This window comes from Pristis pectinata, chromosome 31 (assembly GCF_009764475.1).
Source record: "Pristis pectinata isolate sPriPec2 chromosome 31, sPriPec2.1.pri, whole genome shotgun sequence".
Lineage (NCBI taxonomy): Eukaryota > Metazoa > Chordata > Chondrichthyes > Rhinopristiformes > Pristidae > Pristis > Pristis pectinata.
Genome location: NC_067435.1, coordinates 11,172,273 through 11,194,982, shown reverse-complemented (window position 1 = coordinate 11,194,982; position 22,710 = coordinate 11,172,273). Strand labels below are relative to the sequence as shown.

Sequence of the window (22,710 nt, the reverse complement as noted above, 5' to 3'; positions counted from 1 at the left end):
CGAGTTCAACAATTTCAGGCAGAGTCTGCTAGTCTCATCGCCACTCCTTTTCTTTCTTACCTTCTCTTTCTCTTATACATCATCACTTTTGTCATTGAATGCCTCGTGTCCTTCCCTTTGGTACTTCCTCCTCTCCCCCCATTCTTCTGTATTTTATCAGAAATAACTTATCTACAACTTTGATGAACGGGCAACCTGAAACATTAGCTCTGGTTCTCTCTCCACATATGCTGCCTGACTGGCTGAGTACTGCCAGTATTTTCCGGTTTTATTTTAGCTTTCCAGCAGCTGCGGTGTTTTGCATCTGCAGAGTCATAGACTCACACAGCACAGAATCAGCTCCTTCAGCCCAACTGGTCCATGCTGACCAAGATTCCTGTTTAAGCTGGTCCCATTTGCCCGCATTTGGCCCACATCACTCTAAACCTTTCCTATCCATGTATCTGTCCAAGTACCTTTTAAATGTTGTTAATAACTAGAGAAACCAATATAATAGGCTAACAGTCTACGGGAGGGTACAGGATCTTAAATCTCCCCAGGATAGACCCTCCATTCAAATAGACTGTGACACAGTCCAGTGAACGAGCTCTCCAGGGATACAATCACGGCACAATCAGGTGTCAAGTAAATGGTACCTTACAGACAATTCTGAAACATGTCTGAACAATCCAATGTCATTTTGGCTTACTGACAACAGAAAAATATTCTGTTCATTAGATCCAGGTGAAATGCATGTTGCAATAAGCAAATGTGCATCGCCTTTCAAACTGGAGGGAATGCTAAAGGCAACACCTGCTTATCAACCTTCACATTTCTTGGTAAACCTCTGCACGGTCTCACCCTTCGCTGTATCTGTCACATTCTCCGTGATCGCTGCGTTCACCTAATCCCTGATTTCTATCACTCCACCACTAATGGCTCTGTCTTCTGCTGTCTGGGTCTTTATCTCTGGAATCCCCTCCCCAAATCTCCTCACCTCTCTAGTTCTCTTTATTCCTTAAAATCTCCCTCTTTGACCAAGTTTCTGGCCACCTCTCCGGATGTCTCCTTGTGTGGCTTGGTTAGGAATCTTAATTAATAATCTTTTTGTGATGCATCATACAACATTTTTGCTACATTGAAGGAACAATAGAAATGAAAATTGTTGCACAGGGAAAATCCATCATTCCTTCCTCCCATTTCTCCCATGTCAGTCAACTATGGGGACTCTGGGAGGTTGAAAAGATGGAAAGAAAGAAATTTCAGAAAATCTCTTGGCAAGTCCTCTTGAACTCTCCCCACCTTCCACTCTACACAAGGAAAAGAACATGGGAGCAGAATTAGCCACTCAGCCTATCAAGTCTGCTCCGCCATTCAATGATTCTCCCATTCTCCTGCCTTGTCCCCATAACTGTTTAACCTCCTTACCAATCAAGAACCTATCAATCTCTGCCTCAAATACACCCAATGACTTGGCCTCCACAGCCCTTTGTGGCAATGAATTCCATGGATTCATCACCCTCTGGCTGAAGAAATTCCTTCTCATCTCAGATCCTAGACTCTCCTACTAATGGAAACATCCTTTCCATGTTCACTCCACCCAGGCCTTTCAGCATTCAGTAGGTTTCAGTGAGATTCCCCCCTCATCCTACTGAAAGGAAGCAGGTTAACTGGTAGCTGCCCCATTCCACACCCTCAATCCAGTCAACACCCACACAGAGCAACACCTTCCGCCTCCTTTCAAAAGTTTAAAATGATTCCACACGGCCGGAATTGTATTTTCTTATGGCAGAGACGGAGGCTATTTGGCCCATTGAGTGAATGCTGGCTCTTAGACCATTCCCATCAGTCCTATTCCTCTGCTTACTTCCTTATAATCTATAATCACATGGCCATCAATTCCCTCTGACTTCCTATGTGTATATATTCCAAGTGCCAAGTTTCTTCAGCACAAAACCCCAGGTTAGCACAGAGGAGTGCTGCTCTGTTGGGGGAGTTGTCTTTGGATGAGATGAGAGAGTGGTCCCACCTGCTCTCTCAGATGGGTGTAAAAATATTATCCTGAAGAAGAAACAGGGAGTTCTTCCCACTATCCTGAGGCCAATATTTTCTCCCACATCCAGGAAATTCCCTCTCCTCTCTCCGCAGCTGAGTGTGAGGCACTCAGCCAACGTGACCACTCGCGTCGATGCAGCATAACTTATCACATGTTATATGTTCTACACACTCGATGGATATTTGCGACTCCGAAACTTTTATTTCAAACCAAAAATTCAAATACATCAACTGCAAGAGAGGAGCGTTACACAAAGTGAATTCAGTTTCTGATTCCTTATGTTCTTTCACATTTGATGCTCATTCCTAATTGCCCTGGAGAAGGAGATGGCAAGTTCTTGAGATATTGCAGACCCCCCCCCCCCCCCGGTGAAGGTGTAGGGTAGGGGGGTTCCTGGACTTGAAGTGGAACCTGCAGCTCGTGGTGTTCCCATGCACCTGCTGCTCCTGTCCTTTTTGGTTGTAGACTGTAAGTTTGGAAGGTGCTGTTGGAATAGTCTAGGCAATGCATCTTGTGGGTGACACACACTGAAGCGTGTGCCAGTGGTGAAAGGTGTGAATGCTTAAGGTGTGGGTGGGATGCGAGTCAAACAGGCTACTTTGTCCTGGGTGATGTGCTTCATGGCTGCTATTTATTCAGGCAAGTGGAGAGTATTCTGATCAACCATGTATACTTTTGACCAGTTCTTTCGGATGACAGTCAGCATCACAGAACTGTGCATCACAAGATAAGGCCATCAGCCCAGAATTACAAGTGCCAGCTCTGTGAAAGAGCCAACTAACTAGCTCTTCTTCTCCGTGGACTTACAGTTATTTTATGTTAGCATGATTCATGAGGAAAAGTTTATGAGGGGTGCAATATAAAAACAGGGTCAGCTTGTTGAATATCTGGGTTCAGCGATAAGGAAGTTTCCTGTTTGCCTGGCTTGGCATTGGAGTAAAGACTCAGGTGGACACAAAAAAAAATCCCATGGCAAGATATGAGTGGGGGAGTTCTCTCTATTGTCCATGGATAATCACTAACCCTCAACCAACATCATTAAAACAAGTTGTTTTGTCTTAATCACAATGCTAATAGTGTCAGCTTGTTGTGCACAAGTTGGTTGTCTACATCATGACATTGGTGAAAGGGCTTTAAGACAGTTTACAAAGTGTTTTAGTAACACAAGATTTTCTTCATTGTTAGCTGTGCAAAAAGGTTTGAGAAGTCATTAAAGAAGGGAGAAAACAAAATGCAGTGACGTTGCAAATGTTCATTGGTGAGATTGTTTCTCACAGATAAAGTAGTCCTCCTTTGAGCAGGGTGCATCGTTCCACAAGCCATTAGTCCACAGGTGAGCACAGCCTTCAGCAAGGTCGTTTGGCTCCCCTGGCATCCAGAATCTGAGGAATAAAACCTGGTTATTAACATTTCCAGTCCCAGCAATTTACTGCTACACAGCACCTTCATTAAGGAGTGAATTCATCCATCATTAACCATTGGAAAGTTCCATCCTTGTTTTCATGTTCTGGCTCCTCCCAATCTCCATAATCTCCTCCAGCATAACAACTCAATGAGATCTTGGCCCTCCTCCATTTCTGGTCTCACCACAACTCCTGTACAGTTGTGGTAAATCTTCCCTACTTTTGTACTCCACTCCCCCTTCTAATAAAGGTTTTGATGAAGGGTGTTTGACCTGAAACATTAACTCTACTTCTCCTTCCATACATGCTGCCTGACCTGCTGAGTGTTTCCAACATTTTCCATTTATATTTCAGATTTCTAGATTGTGCAACTTAGTGATATTCATGACCTTGAAAGTTTGTTAAATGCTGCAACAATTGTTTCTAATAGATCTGGTGGCATGTAATGGAATTGAAAGGAACAATGGTCTCTACCATGGCAAAGTAGAAACACATGATAGCAAGATAAGTAATGAGACTCGAAGTGTGATAGAAAAGCACAAGAGGGTACAGCAGTAAAAGTACAGCAACAAACAGGCTCAAAGCTGGTATTTATGTAAAATTTCAGTCTCTTTATCTGAATGCACAGAGCATTTGTAACAATTAGGTGAATCAATGAGGCAAATAGGTGCATTTATTTTTACATTTATTCATTTCTGGGGATCTGATTGCCACTGGCAACACCAGTATTTATTGCCTATCCTGAGATGCACTTGAGAAGGTGGTAGTGAACCACTCCAGTCTTTCTGGTAAAGGTGCTCCCACAGTTGGGTAGAGAGTTCCAAGATTTAGACTCAGTGACGATGAAGGACCAGGGATATATTTCCAAGACCAGAAGGCGTGAGACTTGGAGGGGAATTTGCAAGTGATGGTGTTGCCAAGTGACAGCTCTCCTTGTCCTTCTTAGGTAGAGGTCGTGGGCTTGGGAGGTGCTGTGGAGTAGCCTGGATGAGTAATGGTAGTGCATTTTGTAGATGGCGCACACTGTAGCCGCGGTACGTGGTGGTATTGGGAATGAATATTTAGGGTGGTAGATGGGGTGCCAATCAAGTGGGGTCAGGTTTCTTGCTGGTTTGGTGCTGCACTCAGGCAAGTGGAGAATACAAGATAAGATAAGGTATCTATTAGTCACACATACATCGAAACACACAGTGAAATGCACCTTTGCGTAGAGTGTTCTGGGGGCAGCCCGCAAGTGTCGCCACGCTTCCGCCGCCAACATAGCATGCCCACAGCTTCTGACCCGAACGTCTTTGGAATGTGGGAGGAAACCGGAGCACCCAGAGGAAACCCACGCAGACACGGGGAGAACGTACAAACTCCTTACAGACAGCGGCCGGAATTGAACCCAGGCCACTGGCACTGTAACAGCGTTACGCTAACCACTACACTATAGTGCCTTCCCCCTACACTACTGTGCCTGCCCCCAGGAGAATATTCAATCATTCTCCTGACTTGTGACATTAGATGGTGTCTTTATAATTTCCTGCCATATTGACCAAATGAATCAACTTCACAGCAGGTGAAGTGCTCACCGATGTTGATCAGAGTGGAATCATGTTAAACCCAGCAACAATAAAGGAACGCTGATATGTTTCTATATCAAGATGGTGTGTGACCTAGAGGGGAACCTGCAATGGGGTGTTGTTTCCAGCCAATATAGAAACCTAGATAGGAAATGAATGGAAAGGAGAGGGCTGAGTTCTTAAAATGAAGGAAGGCTTTGAGACAGGGATGGGAAATGAACGGCTTAGGACATCGGGAAGTAGAATCAGTTTGGGAAGGGGAAAGGAAATGGTGGAAAAAGAGCCATTGGAGGGAATTAGTCTAAAGGACTCTAAACAGTATTTGTCCTTTGGAAAGAGCATTCATCAAGAAATATTGGGGCCTTCTAATAAAGGTCATGTTATATTCATGGATGACATTAATTGTCATATAAGAGTGGCAATATTAAGTTAATCTTGAAGATAAATTCATGGAAATACCTTTGAAACAATTTCCCAGAACCACATATTGTGGACCCAATTTGGAAATACGCTATTTTAGATTTGATCATGTGTAATGAGATGGGATTAATTAGTGATCTCCTAGTAAAAATCTTCAGGGCAAGAGTGATCATAACATGATAGAATTCCACATTTGGTGTGAGAGTAACTAACCTAGATCTGAAACTGAGGTCTTAAATTCTCTCTTTTGATTTACATTCCTATGACCTTTTAGGATGTTCATTCTGCCTAGTCATTATTTATTTATTTAATGTCTCTGTCATGTCTTCCTAAGGGATCAAAATTTTCTTTTTCTCCCCTCTTCCTTTTCCTTAGCTTGCAAGAGAAAGTGTAAGGAAACAGGAGGAGTCAGGCGTTTGCCCATTCCCTCCCTCAAACCCCTGAACCACACAACGTTTCCTAGTCTGTTCTGCCTTTTACTAAGACAATGACGGACTTGTTGGCCTCTACCACTTTCCTGCCTCTAGACCTTTCCTATACATGTACCTGTCCAAGTACCTTTTAAATGTTTTTAATGTACCTGCCTCAACCACTTCCTCTGGCCGCTCATTCCATAAACGGATCACCCTCTGAGTGAAAAATTTGCCTCTCAGTTTCCTATTAAATCTCTCCCCTCTCACCTTAAGCCTATGCCCTCTAGTTCTTGATTTACCAGTCCTGGGAAAAATACCGTGCAAATTCACCCTATCTATACCTCATGATTTTATACACCTCCATAAGGTCACCCCTCATTCTCCAACGCCCCAAATGAAAAAAGTCCCAACCTGTTCAACCTCTCTCCACGACTCAGCCCCCTGAGTCTTGGCAACATCTTCACAAATCTCTTCTGCACTCTTTCCAGCTTAATGGCACCTTTCCTATAGCTGGGTGACCAAAACGGAACACAGTATTCCAAGTGCGGCTTCACTAACGTCTTGTAAAACTGCAACGTAACATCCTAACTTCTAGTGCCGTGACTGATGAAGTTCTTACACATACACTTTCTGTTTATTGTACAAGAGTAATGACATTGAATGCCAGCAGTCAATAAGTCTCACACTGTTTAAGTAATAGTCTGTTTTTCTGTTCTTTCTACCAATGTGGATAACCTCACATTACTTCGTTATAGTCCATCTGCCATAATTTTGCCTACTCACTTTATATCCCTTTTCAGATGTTTTTATCACTTCCTCACAACTTACTTTCCTGCCTTTGTTTTTATATTACATACACCATGGTACAATGCACCTTGATCAACTCATCTAAACCATTAATGCAGATCATCCCAGTACTCATTCCAGCAGTACTCTACTAGTTATGGAACGCTAACCTGAAATTGACCAATTTAACCCTGCTATCTACTTTTGTTGGAACAGACTGAGCTTGAAGTCACTCAGAAAGGCAGTGCCCAGCGGTTGCATTGAGTAAACACCAAGTGAACTTACGTTGGGGTAGAATTGTAGGGTGTCTCATCTACCCAATGCCACATGTTGTTGCTGTTGTGATCGGTCAGACCAATCCAAAATCTCTTGGATTCACTTTCCACGGCAATAAAATACTACACAGGGAAGGAAATAACAGCATATATATATATATATATATATATATATATATATATAAAAAAATAACAAGGTATAGTATTTAATTAGTTACATTATCGGCAGAGTCTGAGGTGGGATCCTGGATTGGTTTAACATGAGACGTCAACCCGGGTGTTACCCTAGTACCACCAGCAAGTATATATCAATCTGGAGGGACGCATTCTGCTCCCCCCCCAACCTCCACCCTGCCGCCCTCCAGGTCCTCTACCCTATGATACTCCAAACACCACCACCTATAGACCCTCCATCCCTCTGCTCTGGCCCTCCAATCCTTCCCTCCAGTGCCTCCTGTGACCCTCCCACCTCATCCCTCTGACACCCCATCCTCTCCACCCTCACCCTCCAGCCCCTCCCGAGACCCTTCATCCTCTCCACAATTGGGACCCCCTGACTGCACTACCCTGAGGCCTTTCATCCCATCCAGTGTAAGCCCTCCTACCCCTTTAACCAGATCCTCCATTGCCTCCATCCTGAGACCATCCCTTCCACCCTGTTCCCCTGCATCTCCAACAAGAACGCAAGAAAATAGGAGCAGGCTGATCTACCCCAGACCTCAGCTCCTGTGCTAGTTCCCCACCACTCTCAATTCCTCAACCTTTCCATCTCTGTCTTAAACATTTCTAATGATCTGGCCTCCACCACCCTCTGGAGCAGAGAATTTCAGAGATTCACTACCCTCTGAGAGAATTTCTTCACAACTCAGATTGAAATGACTGACCCTTTATTTTGTAACAATGTTCCCTTGTTGGTGACTCTCCCACAAGTGAAAACATTTCAACATCTACCCCGTCCTGCCCCTTTATCATCTTATATATTCAAATGTCACGTCTCATTCTTTTAAACTCTAAGGAATATAGACCCATGCTGAATAGCATCTCTTGATAGGACAACCCTCACATTCCAGGAGTTAGCCTGGTGAATCTCCTTTGGACTGCCCCCAATGCTACTATATCCTTTCTTAGGTGAGAGGGCCAAAACTGTGCACAGTATTCCAGCTGTGGCCTCACCATCCCCCTGCGCAAACTGTAACAAAAATTCCCTATTTTTAAACACTTGTTGTGAGCAGTTTTGGGCCCCGTATCTAAGGAAGGATGTGCTGGCCCTGGAGAGGGTCCGGAGGAGGTTCACGAGAATGATCTCAGGAATGAAAGGCTTAACGTGTGAGGAGCGTTTGATGTCTCTGGGCCTGTACTTGCTGAAGTTCTGAAGGATGAGGGGGGAATCTCATTGAAACCTACTGAATACTGAAAGGCCTGGATAGAGTGGAGGTGGAGAGGATGATTCTATTAGTAGGAGAGTCTAGCATCTGAGGGCACAGCCTCAGAATAAAGGGACGTCCCTTTAGAACTGGGATGAGGAGGAGTTTCTGCAGCCAGAGGGTGGTGAATCTGTGGAATTTGTTGCCACAGAGGGCTTTGGAGGCCAAGTCATTGGGTGTACTTAAGGCAGAGATTGATAGGTTCTTGACTGGTAAGGGGGTTAAGGATTACGGGAAGAAGGCAGGAGAATGGGATTAAAGAAAATCTGCCATGATTGAATGGCAGAGCAGACTTGATAGGCCGAATGGCCTAGCTCTGCTCCTATATCTTATGGTCTTAATACTCCGTGTATTCTCACCAATGTCTCGTACAGTTGCAATGTAACATCCAATGACATCTCCACCCTGACTCTTCACCTTCCAGTAACCCAGCATCCCTTTCAGCCTGAGACACTTCATCCTCCCCACTAAGACCTTCCATCCCCTTCATGTCCCTCCTACCCTTCATTCTCAGGCCCTCCCCTCCACCCTGACACACCACCCTCCATGGAGACCCTCCTTCCCCTCCAGAAACTCTCTCCCTGAGACCCTCCATCTTGAGAACTTTCAAAACCTCCTGAGGTCCTCTCTATCTGCTGTTTCATACCCAGAAGAAGTCGTTCATACTAACCTGGGACACAGTTAGCAGGGCTTATTGTGAAAGCTTATCTTTACCTGCTCAATCTGGTCATTAATGACAAGAAGTTTAGCCCCATGGATGGAACAGTACTGCTGACTTGCATCCCATGTGGCTTTCTTTGTCGAGAAGTAGTAACAGCTCCCATTAAAGTGTATCCAGTTGTGAGGGCATTGAAGGTTCTGACACCCTGAAAAACATTCAACATTTACCTGTCTCTGAGAGAACAAATCAATAAGGTAGCAAACATTTTAAAAGAACATACCACAGCAGGAGTCACTGACAGTGGTATTAAGAAGGTGTCATGATGTGTCAGGTATCTATGACTCTAAAAATTCATCCCAATCCTGGTGCCTTGCTCAGTCCTGAATCCCATCACTCTACCACTGATGGCTGTAACTTCAGTGCTGGGGTCTTGAGCTCTGGAGTTCCCTCCTTAAACCTCCCCAACTCTTTTTCCTCCTTTAAGACGTTCTTTAAATCTACCCCTTTCACCATCCTATTGGTGGCCCTAATTTTATTTGTAAATCCCGTAAAAGTTTCCTGAAATTATGCAAATAAGGCTGCTGAAGCAGGAAGCCTGGGAGAAAGCTGCCAAAATAGTCCAGCCTGTGTGTTGTTGGTGTCAATGTGACCCATGATCGCTCAGTTGGACTATCTATACACTGGCAGATCTCGCTTCAGTTACAGTGACAGTCTTCAGACCACTTACCAGGTTCTGGCAGCATTTCCAACTTGATGGAGATCTGGGTGAGTAAGCGGGTGATCTCTGTGGATATCTGGGTTTGCACTGAAAGAGGGAATTAATAGAGCAGGATGACAGGAAAGATATGCTTATGTATAGATTTGCACACTCACATACACACACACACTCATACACACACACACGCACACGCATACACACACACACACACACACACACAAAACTTCATGTACAGACACACAGAAACAGACACACATAAAGACGCTACCTCCTACACACACATACACAAGCAGAGACACACATACACCCAAGCAGACACACGTAAACACAAAAACACACACTTAAGCAGACACACACAATACACACAGAGACACACATATATATATTCAAACACACACACACACACACAAACACACAAACCTGTAAGCAGACACACACACACACACACACACACACACACACACACAAACACACAAACCTGTAAGCAGACACACACACACACACTCACACAAAGACACCACACACACATGCACACATGTACTGTGGGATGGATCCTACTGGATCCGCACCCTGAGGGCCTTTTAAATCTTATCACCATTAAAATCTTGAAGATTTTAAAGTGCTTCTGATAGATGCATTTATCAACTATTTAAATAGATTTCTATTATTTAATAAAATACAATTTTCTATAAAACTTAAAAGATAAAATATATGTTCAATTAAAAACATTAAAATATTTAGCAGTAATTAAAGGTTAAAATAAAGCAAATTAAGTCAGTTCTTAACCGCACTTACCTCTGTTGACCTTCCCTATTAAAAACCAAAGGGCTAGATGCAAAGTGCATCCTGATCCTCTCCTCAGCTTCTATCACACTGCTGATCTCCAACTTGTGATGTATTTCTCATTGGGCTGAGCAGGGACAAAAGTCAGAGATGAGCTGAGGCGTGAACAGCTCACAGCTGGCAGATCCCTATAGACATTTGGACAGGTCCACAGATAGAAAAGGTTTTGAGGGGTACAGGCCAAACTCATGCGAATGGGACTAAACATCTTGGTCAGCATGGATGTTGGGCCAAAGGGCCTGTTTCTGTGCTGCATATACTCCATGACTCTAAACCTCTGGCTGAGAATTAGCTTGGTTTGGCCAATTGACATTATCTCCATAAATGCACACACGCAGACTCACACACATGCACGTGCGCGTGTGCACACACACACACACACACACACACACACACACACACACACACACACACACACACTTGAATCTGCATACACAACTGTCCCTCAGGTTGTCCCTCAGGTTCAAGGGTGACTTGCTTACAGTCCAGTTTCGTGGGTATTGAGGTACCTGTTGAGCCAGTGTGGGATGCACAGACTCTTCTACAGATGGGACAAGTGGTATCGAATGGGGCAGCCAGGGGGGTAGTTTGTGAGGTGGTGCATTACTTCCACTGTTTACTCAGGGCCTCTGTGCTCTGGATGCATGGACTTGAGGTTCCCAATACCACTCTGATGGTCTTCCTGCACTTTGAGCAGTCATGGGCCAGAAATTCCCAGCAGCCAGCAGAGATGCTACATTTAGATGTTCACAGCCATACACACAAACATTCATATCCACAGGTGTATACAAAGCACACGCAGCACGGAAAAAATATCACATGGCCTTATTTTTTCAATAACACTTGCATTCATTCATTCAAAAGAACCAAAAGATTGGCACACATTTAATCATTTTGATAAGTGTGGTTGCTCCTTCAGGACAGGGTCCTTCCACCAGCCCTGGGAGGAATGGACTTGTCCTGGTGTTGTCTGAGGGAAGAACATTGTTCAGAGTCCTCTGGAAACACAGGAGACTGCAGATGCTGGAAGCCGGAGCAACACACAAAACACTGGAGGAACTCAGCAGGTCAGGCAGCATCTGTGGAGGGAAATGGACAGTTGATGTTTTAGTTGAGATTCTTCATCTGGACTGAGACCCTTCATCAGACTGGATGAAGGGTCTCAACCTGAAATGTCGACTGTCCATTTCCCTCTGTAGATGCTGCCTGACCCGTTGAGTTCCTCCAGCGTTTTGTGTGTCATTCAGAGTTCCTGTGGTAGAGAGGTGTTCCTATCACAACAGTGGGAGGCAGAAGGATTGTGAGCTGCTGCCACCTATTGGTGTGTGATCCTCACCCTCTTACAGAGCTCTCCACTGATCAAATCACACTAAAAGAGGCTGCAATCAGTCAGGAGGGATTATTAAGTTCCTACTACTAATCAAAAGGAAAGTTCACATTGAACAGAATTCTTTTAAGACCTTGTTTTTTTTAAGGCAGAGGTAGCTTGATTCTCGCTAAGCAAGAGGGCAAAAGATTACTGGAGGTCGATGGGAACGCAGAGTTGAGGCTGCTATACATCAGGTCAAGGCAATCCCTGATCCCCAACACCAGCAGTCATTAACTCAGCTGGGCAGCCAATCACATCGAAGAATTCTCCACACAGCAAAACAGGAAGCAGAAGCCACAATTTTCAGAGGCTATTTTAAAAAAATATTGACAAATACACATACAATTAAAGCTGAAGTTTCATTACTAAATCCTGAAATTACATTAGCCAGGACCTTTTCGAATGGAAGAACAGGTTTGAGGCTTATTTCTGCTCCGATGTTTGTTTGTATTTTTCCTTTCTTGAAGGTGCAGGGCTCAAATGTGTCACCATAACACCATAAGACCATAAGATATAGGAGCAGAACTAGGCTATTCGGCCCATTGAGTCTGCTCCGCCATTCAATCATGGCTGATTTTCTTTAACCCCATTCTCCTGCCTTCTCCCCGTAACCCTTAACCCCCTTACCAATCAAGAACCTATCAATCTCTGCCTTAAATAAACCCAATGACTTGGTCTCCACAGCCCTCTGTGGTGACAAATTCCACAGATTCACCACCCTCTGGCTGAAGAAACTCCTCCTCATCTCAGCTCTAAAGGGACGTCCCTTTATTCTGAGGTCATGCCTACGGATCCCAGACTCTCCTACTAATGGAAACATCCTCTCCACGTCCACTCTATCCAGACCTTACAGTATCCAGTAGGCTTCAGTGAGATCCCCCCTCATATTTCTGATAGATATTTCACATATTCCAGGCCCAGAGCCATCAAACGCTCCTCATACGTTAAGCCTTTCATTCCTGGGATCATTCTTTTGAACCTCCTCTGGACCCTCTCCAAGGCCAGCACATCCTTCCTTAGATACGGGGTCAAATATTGCTCACAATACTCTAAAGGCGGTCTGACCAACATCTTATATTTGTGTTACCTCGCAACTAAGAGCCATTCTTTTGATATCTAATGCCACATCTGTCTCAAGAGAAACTGCACGATGGTATAAAGTGGAATGGAAGCCCAAGCCACCTGTGTAAGGGTGATGATATCTTTGACTGTGTCTTGAATGTTTGGTTTCATAGAACATAGAACAGTACAGCACAGGAACAGGCCCTTCAGTCCACGATGTTGTGCCAATCTAATTAAACTAGTAATTAAATGCCTAACTAAATTAGTCCTTTCTGCCCACATTTCCATATCCCTCCATTTCCTGCATATTCATGTACCTATCCAAGTGCTTCTCAAAGAATTTCCATTGAAGAACGGCCCAGATTTCACAAACAATGATGTTTGCAAAAATACCAGCATTTTTTACTCAGTGAAACTGACAGTATCTTAGGGATTTCAGAACATGCGACGTTTAACACAGATATCATGAAGTTACTCTCTGCTCCCATGTTCATGCAGAGAGTGTGTTGTTTCATTCCTTCTTCAGTCAAGGGACTAGCTGAACTGATGTGAATTTCAGAACCTTATGTAAAATATCCTGAAAAATCTCAAACTTTTCTACATAAGATCTGACTGAGTTTTTAAATGGCACACTAAGTCACAGTTACTGCTTAGCGAACTCTCTGATATAAAACATTCTTTTTATGTCTGTGGATTTTAACACTTTTCATGTAAATATTTCCAAATAGGAGTGATTTTACAATGAAAGACCTCGAGGATTTACTTACAAAATTTCAGCTTTTATTGTACGAGTATTCGCCAATCGTTGTTTAAAATAGTAGCTAAAATTGTGGTTTTTGCTTCCTGGTTTGCTATCCGGAGAATCCTTTGATGTGGTTGGCTGCTCAGAGAAGTTACTGACATTACAGGTGTTGAGGGTGAGGAGTTCTTTTGATTTGACATTTGACAGGAATGGGAAGCACGCTGAGGAAATTGCTGATTCATTGGGGGAAACAAGGAAATGATGTTTTGGATTTTGGCCCAAATTCTAGACCAATGTCCCACTCACGTTTTGAACTCATCTGATTCATTTTCTCCTGAATACTCAGATTGAGGTCCTCCAGCTCAGACTTCTTGGAAACTAAAAAAAATGAGAAATAATTCAAGTTTGGACATCAGAAAATAAGATCTCTTTATTAGTCACACGTCGAAACACACAGTGAAATGCATCTTTTGCGTAGATTGTTCTGGGGGCAGCCCGCAAGTGTCACCACGCTTCCGGCGCCAACATAGCATGCCCACAACTTCCTAACCCGTACATCTTTGGAATGTGGGAGGAAACCGGAGCACCCGGAGGAAACCCACGCAGACACGGGGAGAACGTACAAACTCCTTACAGACAGCGGCCGGAATTGAACCCAGGTCGCTGGTGCTGTAATATAAAATCAGACTTCTTGCATTGTGAGGTCTAAGACAGGGAGCATGAACCCTTCATATTTTTAAATTTCCTAGGATGGAAACTAATGCCGTAGCTCTGGATGAGAAATGCATAGGATCCACTGGCTTGTTGACAAAAGCTTTTCAAGGAGCGTAACATGTGTAATATTGGTTGATACCACTTTAGCACTTGTAGCCTGTGACCAACTGCTGACTTGGGTGTTATATTGTTTAGTGTAGGACGGTGGTGTACAACTTCTATTGTGGAGAGGTTTACAATTCCCACTCCCTCCTAGGGCCACGTAGGAGAAACAGGTTTTGTTTCAACCATATGTTATTGGTAGTTGGTTTATCATTGCAACATGTATGGATATACAGTGAAAAACTTTGCTTTGTGTGCCATCCATACAGATCCTTCCAAACATAAGTACATTGAGATAGTACAAAGGGAAAAGCAATAACAGAAAGCAGACTGCAGTTACAGTTAGAGTTACAGAGAAAGTGCAGTGCAGGTAGACAATAAGGTGCAAGGGCCGCGATTAAGTAGATAGAGAGATCTAGATTTCATCTTTTTTGTACACGGGGTCCATTCAAGAATCTTATAATAGTGGGACAGAAGCTATCCTTGAGCCTGGTGGTACGTGTTCTCAAGCTTTTGTATTTTCTGCCTAATTGGAGAGGGGAGAAGAGGGAGTGTCTGGGGTGGGAGGGGCCCTTGATTATGTTGGCTGCTTTCCTGAGGCAGCAGGAAGTGTAGACAGAGTCCATGAAGGGGAGGCTGGTTTTTGTGATAGACTTGGCTGTGTCCACAACTCTCTGCAATTTCCAGTTTTACTCGTGTTTGAAGACAAGAAGTGCTCACTGCCCTCTCACTGCCCCACTCATTGCCCTCTTACTGCTCCCTTGTTACCTCACTGTTCACTGCCTGGCATCAGGTTGTTCCCAGGGACTGGGCAGAATGCAGGCAGAGACAGCTGCCACTTTGGCCTTCAGCCACACCTTCACCTTCACCTCTTGACCTCCCCACACCTCCCCCATTGGTGACATGAGCGGCTCCTTCTCTCAAGCTGCGGGTGTCCTGGGGATCTGCGGAGACTCTTGACCACCCTCACCGGGTATTGCGAAGCACCAGACAGCACAGCGAGTGTCGGCCGGTTGGACCTATCACATAGGTTGCTGTGCATCATGGGTGCAGAGCCTCTGCCTCACAGCTCCAGTGATCTGGGTTCGATCCTGACCTCCGGCGCTGTCTGTGTGGAGTGTGCACGTTCTCCCTGTGACTGTGTGAGTTTCCCCCAGGTGCTCTGGTTTCTTCCCACATCCCAAAGACGTGCAGGTTGGTAGGTTAATTGGCCGCTGTAAATTACCCCCAGTGTAGGTGGGTGGCAGAGTCTGGGAGGAGCTAATAGAAATGGTTTTGGTGTATCATTAGTGTAAATGGGTACTTGATGGACGGAATGGACTCAGTGGGCCGAAGGGCCTGTTTCCATGCTTATGATTCTAACTGACCAGAAGCTATCTGCCAGCAAAATTACTGTAAGATTCACTATAAGGTTTTCTTTTGCTTCATGAGATACATTGATCATTTAGTTTACCAGTTATCCTTCTGTACCTTAAGGAATCGATGAGAGAAAGTTACTGAAACGTACACAGGAAAGGCAGACCAAGGGAGCGAATACTTGGAGGAAGTTAGAGTGGAAAGTGACAGGAGGAATCTAGTGCAGGTTAACTGGAGACACAAGAGACCGCAGATGCCGGAATCTGGAGAAACACGAAGAGTGCTGGAGGAACTCAGCGGGTCGGGCAGCATCCGTGGAGGGAAATGGACAGTCGATGTTTCAGGTCGAGACCCTTCATCTGGACTGGCTCATGGGACTTAACTCAGGGGACTCTTCAAATCCCACGCTGATAAATTGTGAAATTAAATTTAAAAGCCAAAAATCTGCAGATGCTGGAAATCTGAACGAAGAATATAAAATGCTGGAAACACTCGACAGCCAGTCTAGATGAAGGGTCTCGGCCTGAAACATCGACTGTCCATTTCCCTCCATAGGTGCTGCCTGACCCGCTGAGTTCCTCCAGTGCTTTTTGTGTTTCTGTTAGTGCAGATTAACAGTGCCTTAAATTGATATAGCCACACTAAAGGTATTATGTAAATGGAAACGATTGTTGTGGTTGATATAATAACTGTACCATTGTAAAATATCCCACCATGCACAAAATATCCCACCGTGTGTCAAAGTTTGATGCCAGGTTATATGAGACAGCAGGACAACAGCTTGCCCAAAGAGCTTGGCTTGAGGAATGTCTGAAAGGAAAGGGTGAGTTAAGGGGGTGGAGAGAGACTTCCAAAGCTTAGGGATCTTGGTCACTGAAGGCTCGGCCACCACAGATAAAGAAGACTGAGGAGGTGAAGGAGCTCTGCATTAGAGCCACATAGGAATATCATCAACACCATTGTGCTTATCCCAGCCCCTCAGTTTACATCCTTATTTCCTCAAAGGCCAATTGCTTTAATTTATTTTATCCTCTGCCATTGCATTTGTGCCTTCAGTTTCTCTGTTCACTTGCTTATGACTTTTGTGCAGTCAGACAATATCATGTGAGACTGAGTCAGTGAACTTAGGATTTTTTAGCTTGAAGTCAAATCTATCCCATTGTTCAAATCCAACCCTGATACATTGTGAAACCAGACTTAAAAGCAAAAAACTGCAGATGCTGGGAATCTGAAATAAAAATTGAAAGTGCTAGAAACAACTAGCAGGTCAGGCAGCATCTGTAGAGAGAGAAACAGGGTTAATGCTTCAGATTGAAGACCTTCACTTGGTGCTCACATTGTGCTCTCTCTACACCAGGGAGACCAAGTACAGGGTGGGGGGCTGCTTTGCAGAAATCTCCATGCTGTTTGCAAGGGCGACCCTGAGCTTCCTGTTGTCTGTCACATTGATTCTCCAGACCTCTCCCCCTCTGAGCTCTCCCACTCTGACCTCTCTTTGTCTTTGGCCTCTGATATTATTTCAAGAAGTTCACCATAAGCTCGAAGGCTGTGATCTCACCATCTAATGGGACCATACAATTGCAGTGTCTTAAATCTTTCTCCCCTCTTGAAGTGAGAGGGGTAAGATTCACAAGGGACCTGAGGGGCAACTTTTTCACACAGAGGAGTGAGCTGCCAGAGGAAGTGGCAGAGGCGGGTACAATTACGACATTTAAAAGGCATTTGGACAGGTACATGGATAGGCAAGGTTTAGAGGGATATGGGCCAAACGCAGGCAAATAGGACAAACTCAATTAGGCAACTTGGTCAGCACAGACGAGTTGGGCCAAAGGGCCTGTTTCCGTGCTGTATAACTATTATGACTCTCAGGTCTCAACAGGGAATTGAATAATTTCAGACCTCCAGCCTTGTATCTCACACTCCCAGCATTTCATCTTCCTCATCTCGTCCTACTTACACCTCGTGCAGACACACCTTCACCCCTCTCTCAACCGACACTACCACCACCTGTGTACCACAATCTTTCCCAGCTCCCACCCTATGACAGACCTTCCCTTTTGTCCAGCCCTCACCCCCCTTGCCCTTTCTTTGCAACTTTTATTCTATCTCTTACCCTTCCAGTTCCACTGACACATTAATCCTGTTCCAGCCTCCACAGGTGCTGCCTGACCTTCTGAGTATTCCCACCATTTTCTGCATTTTATTTTAACTTTCCAGTTTGTTCACTGATGCTCCTCGGTACCAAAAACCCAAGCAGGACTCTTAATTCCACAGTCTGGGGGTAACGATCTCTGAAGTGTCTGAACTCAGTCGTGCGAAGACCACAAAACTCTTGGGATGTATAAGAACTGTGTCCTTATGAGTTTTCCCCCCAAAGGACCAATTAAACTTAGTAAAAGAATTGTGGAGTATTTAGCAAATAACTCAACTGCCGTCTTGGTTATTGATCTTTTATTTTGGGGCAAGAGGACGTACAGGGAATATTTGTCAAGTGGCATGAATTCTATTAATGAATAACAACCCCAGTCAGGGAGAATAGTAGCCATCAGTATAAACCAGGCTTCAAACTCCTTTCAAATGTAACCTACAAGCAATGACTATTTTTTAAATTATATGTTCGGCTCTGTAAACAAATATCACTGCCTCTGAAGGGAGCAGGTAGCCTGCTCTTAAGAGAGCTCGTGCCATTACTTGCATAAAGGTGAACTGTTAAATAATATGACATCCATTGATTTAATAGATGAAGTTCAGGGTATTAGAACCAAGCAGCAGAAGTGAGACTTCCTGAGTATTGTAACACAGACTGGGGCATGCAATAGATAAATGGGGCTTGTGCCTCCTGTCCCAGAATGAAATTATCCCCCAATGGCATCAATTCCATGTAATCAATGATAGTTCACTCACCATTACTCATTGCCTGTGAGACTTCCATCTGGACCTGCTTCTGAAACTCCTCCACTGTTTCATTTGTCTCCGAACCTTAGAAATCAGTGAGAATGAGTTACCAGATTAGTTTATAGCAGATAAGAGATTGTAATAGATTCTCCAAATCCAGTTCACAAGCCAGTGACCCTTCAGTGAATGACTAATTCATAAAAGTCAGGAAGATCAACAACATTGGATCTGTAAAAAGCAGTAGCCCATGTGGTGTGGGAAGTAGCACGGTGTTTATAGTTTAAACAAGCTGTTTGAAAAAAGATTCCATTGCAGAGCAGACATTGAAAATGGGTGGCACAGAGCCACTGCCTCAGAGCGTCAGAGACCCCGGTTCAATCCTGACCTCGGGTGCTGTCTGTAAGGAGTTTGCATGTTCTCCCTGTGACCGTGCGGATTTCCTCCGGGTGCTCCAGGTTTTACCCACATTTGAAACATGTGCAGGTTGGTAGCTTAATTGCCCACTGTGAATTATACCCAGTGTGTAGGTAAGTGGTAAAATCTGGAGGGCTTGATGAGTATGTGGGGAGAACAGAAAATGGGATTAATGTAGGATTAGTGCAAATGCGTATTTGATGGTCAGCACAGACTCGGTGGGCTGAAGGGCCTGTTTCTATGCTGTATCTCTCTCTGACTCGATGATTGTATGGAGCCATCTACATCACAGTATATAGTGCATTTTTTAAATTGCATCTCAGTTTATTTCCTACTTCCTACTTCTATGTCTTACGACATGGAACTGTTCGTAAAGTTGCTAACATTCATATTAATTTGATCAACAATGCAGCCTCAGTAATCAGAGACATTGTTTTACCCATGTCGCCCTTATATTTCATGTTGTGACTGTGAAAGGTGCCACTAAGTAAAGACAAGTAACACTCGCTGCAGATGCTAGAAATTTAAAATACAACAGCTTTGGTGTTAGCTATTAGAGTCAGAAAATCGTGAAGCACAGAAACAGGTCCTTCAGCCCCCAAGTCCACACCAACCATTGTACCCTTATTCCAGGAGGCGTCTTCTTCCACATACACAGGTAAAATACTTACTTAATTTCTCTGCCCTTTCCTGAATTCCCAATATGCTTTCTCCTGTCTCAGTCCCTCTTGACTGACTAATTCTGCAGTACTTTATCTAATGGGTATGATTACCTCTTGGAATGACCTGTTCCGGGCACTTTTACCCTTCCTGATGCATCACAATGCTTGAATCTTGGGTTGCAACTCGTCAACTTTGAGCTACAGTTGCCAGGGATTCCAATGGTTTCCACCAACTCCCACATACTGCAGCTGTAACACATCACCTGCACAGCCACGCGCAGGTATTGTATTGCAACTGCAGTTTTTGGGAGCTGGTGGAAGCCATCGTGGTCCATGCATTTTCTTATATATAAAGCTGCATCATTGCCCTTACCTCATGCATGTACCCTACTCATTAAAATTTATACTCCATCAATGCTGCACAAAGAGGGCACTCATTGTGTTAGGACATACTGGTCAGCAGGAACAGGGGTGATGGGTGAATGGGACTTGGTGTGAGTTAGAACATGGGCATCAGAGTTTTGGATGGCCTTACGTTTACAGAGAGTAGAATGAAGGAAGGTGGACATGAATATGTTGGTACGGCCAAATCTAGAGATAACAAGAGCAAAGAAACTGGGGTAATGTTACTGAGAGAACAAGGAGTACAGGCACATAGTTCCCTGAAACTGGTGACACAGGTAGACAGGGTGGTGAAGGCAGCATTTGGCAAGCTTGCCTTCATTGGTCAGGGCATTGAGTATAAGAGTAGGGACGTCATGTTACAATTGTATAAATCAGTGGTGAGACCACACTTGGAGTATTGTGTGCACTTCTGGTTGCCCAGCTATAGGAAGGATGTCTTTAAGCTGGAAAGTGTGGGGAAAATATGTTACTAGGACTAGAGGGCTTGAGTTATAAGGAGACCTTTTGATAGGCTGAGACTTTTTTTTTCCTGGTGTAGAAGGCTGAGGGATGATCTTTGTGACAGATACAAATCATGAGGGGCATAGTTAAGGTGGAAGGTCATAGTCTTTTGCCAGGGTCGGGAAAACTAAAATTAAAAATTGTAAAATTGTAAAACTAAAAAACTAAAAATCTAAAACTAGAGGACATAGGTTTAAGTGAGAGGCAAAGGATTTAAAGCAGACTTGAAGGGCAAGTTTTTCATATAGAGCGTAGTGGGTAAATGGAACGAGCTGCCAGAGGAAGCTGTAGAGTTAGGTACAATTAAAATGTTTAAAAGACATTTGGACAGGTACATGGAAAGGAAAGATTTAGAGGTATATGGGCCAAACACAGGCAAATGGGGCATCTTGGTTGGCATGGACAAGTGGGGCCGAAGGGCCTGTTCCTGTGCTGTATGACCCTTTGATCTATGGGGTGCAAAAGAAAAGCAGTCTTAGGTTTAGCAGGTCTCTGGTCCACAGTTTACTTCAGGATCAAACATGAAACCACAACACTAGATTCACACAGTTTACTTCAGGATCAAACATGAAACCACAACACTAGTTTCGCACAGTTGTCAGCAGAGGGAACAAACTGATCAGCAGATAACAGAGTTTGTAACAGAGGGTGGTACTGGTCTCCACAGTATTTAGTTAAAGAAAATTTTGGCTTATTTAGTGCTATCTTTTGAGGCTGGAACTGGAAAAGCTCACAGATCTCAGAGGTCTTTAGAGCCGGAGGATGAGAGAGAGGGAGAGGTGAGACCATGGAAATATTTGAAAACTAATGTGTTTCCGCACATAGAATATGCTGTTCTCTCTGCATCCGATTTTGAGTTCATATCTTGACTCAGTTTGGACAGGAGAGTTTTGTGGTATTTCTGCTTTGTAGCAATGTAACATTCAGTTTGCAGCAACAGCTTAGAGACTCAACATTAAATGGTTTTAAGGGGTTCAGTCTTGCAAAAGAGACTCTACCTCTTTTGAAAATTTATGCTGTGTCAATGCATTCACCAATACATTTAAAGAAAAACAAGAATTAAAATTATAAAATATCATTCAGCCCCAAGAATTAATCAGAGTAAGAGGTATGAGGGATTATGTTACTTACTTTTCATGACCCTAGTGATCAGTAGAATTAGGGAGACTGTCAGAACGGTGACGATGAAGAGAATCAGACACTTCCGGCAGAGAGGTGACTTGAATCGACTACCTGAGATTTCAAACATAGACTATCAAATTATCTGTTAGTAACATGTCCCAGATGATGACAGTGTAATTGCTGCCTAGTTATTATATGTCATTGAAAGTCATAATCCTGGTGAAAGGCTAACAACATACAGTACACCCGTCTCTGCACTGGCAAAAGGAACCTTTGGCCAGAAAGTATCCTGACTGGCTGCATCATGGTCTGGTATGGCAATTGGAGTGCACAGGAATGTAAGAAGCTGCACAGAGTAGTGGACTCTGCCAAATACAGCAAGAGCACATCCCTCCCCACCATTGGTAGTACCTACAGGAAGTACAGGTAACTACCTGCAGGTAATTCTTTCATCAAAGATCCATACCGTCTTCTCACAGCTACCATCACACAGAATATAAATTACACATTAGTTATAAATAAAATTATACCATTCAGTGAAAAAAACTGTGTGCAAAAGCAAGACCTTAGACAATACAAAGCCATGCTCAGATACTTGGTCAGATCCACGTTTAACTATACCTCTCGTCCATTTAGCCTGCTGTTGATTTCGTTGACCGTCCAGGTTGAAATTCTCAAAGTCATCATAAGCAGGTTCTGCAGCCATTCTGTAGGGAACTGGCACTGAGCCTCACTGAGTTCTCAGGAGAATGTTTTACATCCGTTTGTTATATCAATGATGGAGAGAAGTTCCTAAAACCCAAGGCAGATTGCACATGTTGAC

General features: G+C 43.9%; 1 protein-coding gene across 1 annotated transcript; it reads right to left on the bottom strand.

Moving 5' to 3' along the window:
• Window positions 1-2,212: 2,212 nt before the first annotated feature.
• Window positions 2,213-22,702, bottom strand: LOC127585027 (hepatic lectin-like). The gene is made up of 8 exons (XM_052042149.1): window positions 22,509-22,702; window positions 21,897-21,998; window positions 18,793-18,867; window positions 14,023-14,094; window positions 9,710-9,787; window positions 9,036-9,187; window positions 6,908-7,020; window positions 2,213-3,417 (listed from the first exon to the last, which is right to left on the bottom strand). Exons 1-8 carry the CDS (start codon window positions 22,591-22,593, stop codon window positions 3,288-3,290), a joined length of 807 nt encoding a protein of 268 aa, XP_051898109.1. The 5' UTR covers window positions 22,594-22,702; the 3' UTR covers window positions 2,213-3,287.
• Window positions 22,703-22,710: the final 8 nt, after the last annotated feature.

What these genes read in the sequence shown, in the direction of transcription:
- LOC127585027 (XM_052042149.1), bottom strand. Translation starts at nt 22,593, where the DNA reads ATGGCTGCAGAACCTGCTTATGATGACTTTGAGAATTTCAACCTGGAC. An exon ending in TTAATGACCAGATTGAGCAG is followed by an intron (nt 7,021 to 9,035) that starts GTAAAGATAAGC and finishes TTCCCTGTGTAG; the next exon opens with TATTTTATTGCCGTGGAAAG. An exon ending in CCCTACAATTCTACCCCAAC is followed by an intron (nt 3,418 to 6,907) that starts GTAAGTTCACTT and finishes TTTATTCCTCAG; the next exon opens with ATTCTGGATGCCAGGGGAGC.